This window comes from Centroberyx affinis, unplaced genomic scaffold (assembly GCF_046629955.1).
Source record: "Centroberyx affinis isolate AG114_WGS23_722 - 3 ecotype Tasmania unplaced genomic scaffold, CSIRO-AGI_Caff_v1 ptg002119l_1, whole genome shotgun sequence".
NCBI lineage: Eukaryota > Metazoa > Chordata > Actinopteri > Beryciformes > Berycidae > Centroberyx > Centroberyx affinis.
The window spans coordinates 233921-243400 of NW_027280441.1; the positions used below are offsets into that span (position 1 = coordinate 233921).

The 9480-nt window shown below is 47.6% G+C and overlaps 1 protein-coding gene across 1 annotated transcript; it reads right to left on the reverse strand.

Moving 5' to 3' along the window:
• Nucleotides 1-245: 245 nt before the first annotated feature.
• Nucleotides 246-6122, reverse strand: tyrp1b (tyrosinase-related protein 1b). The gene is made up of 9 exons (XM_071531733.1): nt 6109-6122; nt 4872-5230; nt 4389-4497; nt 3214-3427; nt 2739-2943; nt 1264-1431; nt 817-996; nt 564-710; nt 246-451 (listed from the first exon to the last, which is right to left on the reverse strand). The coding sequence occupies exons 1-9, from the start codon at nt 6120-6122 to the stop codon at nt 246-248; spliced, it is 1602 nt and encodes a 533-aa protein (XP_071387834.1).
• Nucleotides 6123-9480: the final 3358 nt, after the last annotated feature.

A 9480-nucleotide genomic window follows, 5' to 3' on the forward strand; every position in this document is an offset into this window, starting at 1 on the left:
TTATCAATGGAGCTGCTCCAGGCGGTCTGATCCCTTTGGCTGCAGTCTGAGCTCTTTCTACAACTCGGAACAAAGCTACTCCTCCAGCCCTATACTAGTTTATAGCAAACACAATGCCACAACCACACAGACGCTGGGTTCAAAAACCAGTGAAACTTTATTAGAAGAATGAGGGGAATAAAAAAAAAAAGAAGAGCAAAACAAAACACATGAAAAGGTTAAGGCCTTTCTGGAAAGGCGTCCGGCTAGACGACGGACTGCGATTTGTCCATCCTGCGGTCGTCCTCTGAGTAGCGTCGGAAGGTCTCTCCCAGCAGCGGCTCCAGGGCCTCGGCCGAGCGGTAGGAGCGGGCTCGCACCGCGCAGCCGATGACGCCGCCCACCACTGCCGCGACCAGCACCGCCGCAACAATCCCTATGGTGATGATCTCAGACAGGGTGTAGGCGGGGGCTGTGGAGGCGGAGGTGAAGGAGACAAAGGGGAATGGTCATCAGAAGTCACCGGTGTTTATGTCTGCGTGTGTGTGTGTGTGTGTGTATGTGTGTGTGTGCGTGCGACTCACTTGGCCACTGGACCTCGTAGGCGTATCCCAGGTTTTCTGGGGCGGAGACAAACATCTCAGCATTGGTGATAGGAGGCCAAAAAGGAACCATGTTGAACCTGCTGTTGTGGCCAATAGGAGCGTTCTCCTCAGGATACACCGCCACACCTGGAGGCGGAGACACAGAGACAACAGGTTTGTGTCAAAGTGTGTGATCTGTGTGTGTGCACATCTTTGTTACAGGTCCTATGTTTCTGTATCGGTGCCTGCGTACCCGGGCCGTGCCTGCGGAGCCACTCGTCGAAGATGGCGTCGGTGAAGGTGTGCAGCAGGACGAAGATGGGATCGTTGGGGGAGAGGTGAGTCTGTCCGCCCGTCCCGTTCAGGAACAGGTGGGCCAGGTTGTGCAGGCTGCGCACCACTGGGTCGTACATCCCCTGGGGGGCGCTATAGCCTAGAACACAGAGAATGACAAAGCCAGAGAAGAAAAGCATGGATTAACAAAATTAGGAACGACAAATGCTGTGATGCATCTCACCATATGTGCGTGTGCGTGGGAGAGTGTGTATGTGTGTGTGTGCATTTTTGGCGTTTGTGTTTGTCACACAGTATTTATGTAGAACTGAATCCATTTGAACCTAAATATCCCCCTTTGGCAGGCGGGTGGATGCTAGATCTCCCATGCTGCTTTGAATCCAGCCCAATACACATAACCGCCCACCTTCAACGGTGTTCCTGAAGCTCTCGGAGGAGGTGGAGTAGAAAGGAGGGGTGTCGAAGGTGTTGAGCTCCAGACAGTCCACCACGTCCTGGGGCTGCGGGAGCCTCTGCACCATGGGCCGCGCCACGTTGCCCGCCGGGTTCCTCCTGATAGGACTGGTCTCTGTGCCTGGGTGAGAGGGACAGAATCCATGGTCACATCTGGCAATATCTCATTAAAAGAAGATAGAAGCGCTTCTACACTCAAAAAATCACCATGGATGTAAAAAATAATTCTGGTCGGTAGGGCAGAGTTCAGACTCAAGCCAGTGATGGCCACCATAGAAATGAGAGGGAGAGGGAGATCATCTGTCATTCCCCTACTTTCTGATTCTGTGTGAGAGACCCAACTAGCTGGGATCAGTCTTGATGGGATGACAGTTTCCTTTTTTTAATTATTCACCAAAAGGCAACAGTAGTGAGTGGTAGCTGTGGGAGCAAGGAACTTTCCTAATCTCTTGCAGGCATGATCTTTTACTCTTTTTCTCTCTCTGCCTTTCTCTCTCTCACACACACACTCACACTCACACACATGCCCACAAACAGTAGGCTACATAGCTGAGTTGTCTGTTTGAAGATTATTCCCTCAGATCAAAGGAGCCAGTAGACCGCTAGATTCCTTCCTTGAACAGGCACACGCACAAATGAGGCAACCCCCTCGCCCATTTAAGGAGATGCTGCTTGTTGGGAAGGAAAATACCATGGCTGCCATGACTCTCTAAGAGGATTAATGAGGTAGATCACCAACACTTGGGCCACTCACATGCTCTGACTATTATCGTAGAACTCCCTCTATATTTCCCTTATACTTGCAATTGTTCATTAACGAACTGATAAAAAGCGTTATATGAATTAGGATTAATAGAAAAATGAAGACAGTGGTTTGTAATCTGGTGGAATGAGATCAAATCCTTCTCAGTCTAATCACCTAAACTGTAGATTCCACTGCTACACACACACATATCCACACACACACACACCCCCACACAGTCCCCTTTTTCCAGTCTCATACCCTTGACCCATTTGGACTCTGTGAAAGTTTAAAGCTCCGCATTCAACACTTGACTAAACATGTTCTGGTGACTGCTGTGGCTGTGGCCATTAATGAGGGGCTAGGATGCAGCACTTTGGATGCGCACACTGACTCAGAACATACTGTTTAACTAGTGGAGTAGTTTCTGACACACTGTAGTAATACCAAGCACTATCAAATGCACCTCAACAGCTGTGAGGCATTATTTATAGTCACTTATGTGCTGCATGCTCTCTTTACGAGTTGTTTGCCCTCTTTTCTGATGCAGCTGAGACTACGCTGTATATCAAAATCACTCTGTTGCTGGCTGAGATAGTTACTTTCACGCTTGCTGTGTGTGTCTGTGTGTGTGTGTGTGTGTGTGTGTGTGTGTTTCCAGTGAGCACATCAGCCTCTGGCCTCACTGTTGCAGATGGTGCCCATCGTGTCGTAGTCCTCCACGCTCTCGCAGATGACCCTCCACTGGGAGAACACGGAGTTGGAGCTGAGGGAGCTCATATCGAAGCTGCTCCTGGCCCCCAGCAGGTCGTCGGTGCAGATGTCGCACTCGCTGCCTCCGATGGCGAAGTTCCAGTAGGGCAGGGCGAAGGTCGGGTCCCCCAGCATGTCCTGGAGAGACCGGGGGGAGGCGGGAAGACGTGGGAAGAGGTGTTCAGGACAGATGGCCGGGTGTATAGGTGTGCTGAGTGTGTAAAGTGTAATATTGTTCTTGAATTATTGTATTCTCCCTCCTCCCCTTATCCCCTCTCCCATCCCTCCTTCCTTTCCCCCTCTTCTTACCTCTGTCTTCGTCCCATCACCCCAAAACCTTCCTCTCCTTCCTCCCTCCCTCCTCCCTATCCTCTCCTCTCCCCTCCCCTCCCCCTTCCCTCCACTGACCTGCATGTCTCTCTCCAGTTGCAGCAGATGGTAGCGGTGCCAGGTGACGAAGCCCGGGCCCTCGTGGGAGAAGTCCACCCCTCCGAAGCTGGCCTGGCCGGGCCCCAGGTAGGTCTTACTGACTGAGTAGTAGTGGGTCCAGACAAAGTAGTTGTAAATAGTGATGTTCTCGAACTGCGGGGTGTTGCCATCAGGCCCAAACACCTCCTGGTACCTAGGGAGGAGGGGAGCAGCGGGGTGAGCCTCACCGTGTGTTTCCTCTCCACACTCATCTATCCTGCCCTCCCTCTCCCCTTGTTCTCCTCGCCGGTATATCTCATTCCTGTCCTTCTTTGATACAGCAGAAATTTAATTTTTGGCCAGGAGGTGAAAAGGGCTGTGCAGTCGTGCTTCCTGCAGCTGAGAATTATTTCAAAAATGAATCTGCTACAATCCTCAGCTGACTTGGAAGAAGGTCACTCACACATTTATTTCCTCCTGCGTAGATCCGCGGCTGTAATTCCCTTTACGCCGGCCTCACTCAAAAGCCCGTCTCACGCCTGCAGCTTATCCAGAAAGCTGCCGCAAAGGTTCAGTCCGGTGCCGAAGAGACCGCATCACCCCGTTATGAGTCTTTCTTCACTGGTTACCCATTTGTTTTAGAATCGATTTAAGATTTTACTGATTACTTTTATACCACGGCATGGTTTAGCCCCTAGCTACATTACTGACCTTTAGCTCCCCTATGAGCCAGACTGAGCCAGACTGAGTCTGAGGTCTTCGGGCAGTCACAGTCTAGACTCAAGCCCAAAGGGGACTGATCATTCTCCTTTAGAGCCACTATTATGTAGAACTCTTTTAAAACACACTAAAACCCTTTTTTTTTTTTTTTTTTTTAAAAAAACATGCTTCCTTTAACAATTCTTAGACTTTTTATTCATTATTGACAAATTTAATATAAAGTCTTGTTTTGCTGCTATTTAAATAAAGGTTTGTATTATTATAAAGTTTATTATTTGGTAAGCATTCATTGAGCTGGAGTATGAAGTGGGAGCCTATATTTTGTTTGTTTTCTACCTTTATGAAGCCCTTCCTCTACTCCAGCATACAGTGTTGGTATAGTCTTAGCCTGCCAAAGAGACCTAAAGTAGTTGATGTCATATGCATGTAATGTTGTATATCATGTTTCTCTGTACCGTCTTGTACAGATGACCAGGTCGGGGTGGACAGTCCTCTTAGCCTGGTCCAAAGCGTTCACGAATGCCTGCTTCTCCGCTGCGCTCATCTGCATCACGTTCCTTCTTACTAGAGAGCAGTGAGCAGAGGGGGCAAGGGGAGTGGAAGAAGGGAAGGAGGCAGGGAAAAGAGGAAGGGAGGAGGAGAGGAGGGCAGGAAGAGAGAGGAGGGCAGGAAGAGAGAGAAAAAGAGGGGTGGCAGAGATGTGGGAGGAACAAAGGGAGAGGGAAGGAAAGAAAATGTTATTAAAAATTAACATGGACATTTCCTTTCCCCAACAATTAGTGGCGCCTTCATTCCCTTGGCAGCTGCATTTTTCTTCTGTCTGTCAGTCCCACTGAAATCTTTAAAGGGTACGGCATGAGAGGGGCACCAGTGGTGGATCTGAATTGTTTAGACAGCAACACTGATGCTAAATTAAAACTGCATCCGTTTCCTCTTACCCACTGAGGTCCTCTGGTCACAGTTCGGCCCGGTCATCCCGTGTCGGCAGCGCCCGCAGTCGTGCCCGCTGAAATTCCCGTTGCACTGGCACGTCCGGTTGAAAAACCGCAGCGGCCACCTCTCTCTGTCGTCACGCCCGTCATGGGGGTACTGGGGTCCGTGGCGCCGGTTGTCAGCAGCGATGGACACGCACTGGCCCCGCCCCGTGCTCGAGCCGCACTCGTCCCCCGCCGCCCCTGCAGGGGACGGGCAGCACTGGCCGCTCCGCAGCCCCTCGGGGGTGACGCACTCTCGGGGAAACTGGGCCAGCGTTAGGGTGGCACACAAGGTCACCACCAGGAGACCCGCTCGCCACATGCTACCAAAAACCCACAGAGAGAGAGAGAGAGAGAAGGTGAAGGAAAGAGGGGAGTGTGTTAGGAGCATGTGGGGAGGTTGATGGGGGAATAAGGGAGAAATGGAGTGTAGGTTTGGTAGGGGGAAAGCAGAAAGAGAGAGCGAGGGAGTGGACTGCTTTCTACATGCAAAGTGAAGAGTGTTGTAAATGAATAAAAAAAAATTGTAATGCACCAAAGGCGCACGCTTCAGTTCAGAGCAAAAACAACTCCGTTTGTGTTCTCTTGTTAAAGCCAATTGTCTTAACATTATTCTGAAGCTGCACTTCTTACATTTCCCTGCTGGCAATACTAGTCACTATTCATAATTCACAAAGCCATTAGCTTTCAACTTTTACAAGTCCTAAAATGCTTTCAACAAAAGACAGCGAGAAATGATTTGCTTCAACCTTTTTGTAGTCACATTTGCTTCTCGCTGTTTGAAGCTTGTTGATGAGGAATGTATGAAGGAGTTGCTAATAAAATGGCAGGAGCAATTATTTTACAACAAAACAAGAAGAACAACCACCAGAGTAAAAGTTTTAAAAAATGTGGAAAAAATGGTCTTGCACTTTGCACTGGTGCAGAAATACTGAACATGAATGTGAAAGACTGAATACACCGTTCATGCAGCAGTGTAACACATCTCAAATCATTTCTAGAAACAAATCTCAATTTTCATTCCTTCGCGATACTAATTTTGCAAATGATAGTATTGTACAGTATTCTCACATGCATCTGCAGTTTGTAAACAGCGCTGAGGCAATCCTTCACTGACATTACTGACTGATGACTGATAAAATTGATTGAATTATATAGTTCATTATGTGTAAAAGCATCAGTGTAATGTGTTTTCCCCTACCTCTCACTGTGCATGCTGGTCCTCTGTCTGCAGAACTGTAGCCCCCCTAGGGGCGGCCCATTGCCTTCTCCTGGCTTAAATAGCTACCAACCGCATGACCAGACCTTTCCTCCTTGAGCTACTTGTACAGGCACACACACACACACACACACACACACACACACACAGTACATACACAATACACACTGTACACTTGAGGGTTCAAACACTCTTTAAGACTCATACATATCCCTCGTGATCGTAACCCAAAAGAGGCCAGTCTGTGAGCTCACTTACAATAAAAGATTCAACTGTGGAATGGCAATCACTTTTCCTTTTCAAGTAGGCCAACTTTCAGATATGGAGCTGATTGCTGAGGATTGGTTATCTGCAGAATAACTTCTTGAGAACAATAGCACACAGGCAGTGAACATCATCATTTTATTCTGTACAGCTCAAATTACAAATGATGATACAAAGGTTTGTTATGCGGAATCACAATCACAAATCAAATATTAAATCTTGATAATGAAAAATCCAAATGTCTATTCTTGTAGTGTTACAGATTTTCATAAGACTATGTAAATGTAGCACTCTATGGTATTGTCAAAGCACTTTGTGAATAAACCATATTATAATGCTGATAAAACATTAAATTATAGATGCCCCCTGCACATTTAGCCTTGGTTGAAAAAGCTCATTGTACAGTATGACTTGTGTGGTCAGTATTAATTTGAAAAACATTCCTAAACAGTTTAATTCTAGCCTAAAGACTTTACAGGCATTAACCAAGTTCACAACATTTTTATCCCACTTACACACACACACACACACACACACACACCTATATTTAGGTGTGTGTGTTAATATTTTCAAATTGTTCTCTCTGTTCACTCATTCACACAATCACATACACCAAACATGCGCTCACACTCATACACACACACATACATACACTCACACACACACACAAACACACACACGCATAGACATTCACACACCCAGTACAAAAGGGTTACACATATCGGAATCCTAGACAGTCTGGGTCGGGTTTGCTTGGGGTTTGAGACATGGAGGAATTTAGGGTAATTCACTGGGTGTCTGGGTGGGTTGGGATGGGCCGTGTGGCGGGGGGGGGGGGGGGGGGGGGAGTGGCTCGTTGTTGGGTTTAATTTAGACAGGAACAGACAAACAGATGGACCGCCTAGAGAACGGAAGTCCTGAGGTCTTGCGAGGAGTCTGCTCCCGGTCCAGAGCTGGCCGACTCCTCTGTGGAGCCGGGCGGGATGTCTGACATGGCTACCGCCTGCTCCTCCTCCTGCTGCTCTTTGCTTTGGGCCAGGGTTGAAGCCGCATCAGAGGGGTCAAGTGCTGCTATCCTGGTGGAGAGGACAATAGGGCAGTTGGCAGCCATTTAATAGTCGTAATGGATGAATTGCAGAAGGGTGGAAGACAGGGTTATTTGATAGCAGGGATTTACCAACGGCAGGGAGCATACAATTGGAGGCACTTGATAGGAATGATAGGCCAAATCCCGCTATCAAAGACAGATTGTTTGGACACTTAAAGTATCAAGTGGGTGAAAAGCAATATTGTTTTGGCATCACTCTAACCATTTACCTGCTGTTTGAGAATCACAGTCACCTTGATTTGCCAAGTGCAGGCTAGCATCTTGTCAGAAAGACATCAAGCTGCTTCACACTACAAGAAGGCTGTAGGCTCTGCGGCTTTTGCTATTTACACAGGCTTCCCTCATGGTTTGCACAGTTTATCTACGCTGAATTTGCTTGCTTTGCACTATGGCTTCTGGCGTCCTTTGCATGTACGAGGAATGGCACTTGTGTCCTTGTTGTGGAGATGATACTGACGCTAAAGATGTGACTTTCAGAGAGTGTTCTGAAAGTGACTTTTGTTGTCTGTTGGCAGTGTTTTCAGTGATTCACTTGCTCCGATGACAACTGGATTGTCATTGCTGCTGTAAAGTCTCTTAACAAGGACACATTTCAAGCTGACTCTGTCTGCTGTTTAATAATTCAGCGTTGCTTTGTTATCTTCTGTGCTAGGAACACATCAGATTTCCCTTTGGATCTCATACAAAGAAATGCACACTTCCATTTGCACAGGCAACAGGCATGCACACACGGGCCTCCATACACACACATCTGTATGCACGCATGAACGCATGTTTTTACACATGAGACTCTCTGTCTCTTTCCCTTACTCTATTTCTCTCTCATTCTCTCTCACTCTGTTACACATGCGCGCGCACACACACATACAGACACACATACATACATACACACACACACACACATACACACCTTCCTCCCTGGCTTACTGTTGATCCAAGGCTGCTAGTCTGATTAGGAGAGTAGTGATATTACGCAGTAATGCTCTGGGTTCACGGGACCCGCACTCTCATGTGACCCAGTGGCCAGCCTCCTGAGCACATAGTAGCTTACACAACAGCCAGGAGGGAATCAGCTGAGAGGCACACAACTGGTGGTTCCTGCAAACCCCCTAGTGAGAGAAAGCATTGACCGTTTTCAGGTCAGCACACTGCATTTCATCCGCTGACATTGGGCAACTTTGACATCCTGCTGAGTTTAGCAGCAAGGAGACTGGCAGCAGCCGGGCTGGTGGTAGCACTGCATCAGGCTCCAGGAGGGAGTCAGGGAGAGAGGGGGAGAGAGGGATAGAGAGACAGATACAGAGAGAGAGAGAGATACTCTTTGGGCGTAGTGAGTTGAAGTACAGTTACATACTAGAATGTGCTAAGTGGCATATTGCTTTTTTACTGTTTATTTTTTAACCTTTATTTTACTAGGCAGGTCACCTAGAATACATTTTTATTTACAAGGATGGCCTGGCATTCAGGCTAACCCTAATGCACACATTGACTTCCACACAATTACATACACCAAACATGCGCTCTCTTATCTCTTTCTTCCACTACACACACACACACACATAAACACACATACAGTCAGACAAACACACATACACAACATTCACACACCTAGTACAAAGGGGTTACACATACAGTATTTATTACAGTCAGAATCCTAGATAGTCTGGGTTGGGTTTTGAAAAGGTTTTAAGAAAGGCTTTATTGTATGTATGTACGTATGAATGTATGTATGTACAGCATGTATGTATCTATGTATACTGTATAGAAGATGGTTAACATACTGTTGAGTGTCCCCATTGCCTGCAGGGAGAGTGTCGTCACTGCAGTCGCCTCCCGTAGCTGCTTCTGGCTCGACACCCCCTTCCTCACATGTCCGCTGTCGGGCTGGGGTGCTGCACACACACACACACACACACACACAAACACACACACACACACACACACACACACACACACATACACACACATACACACACACAAGA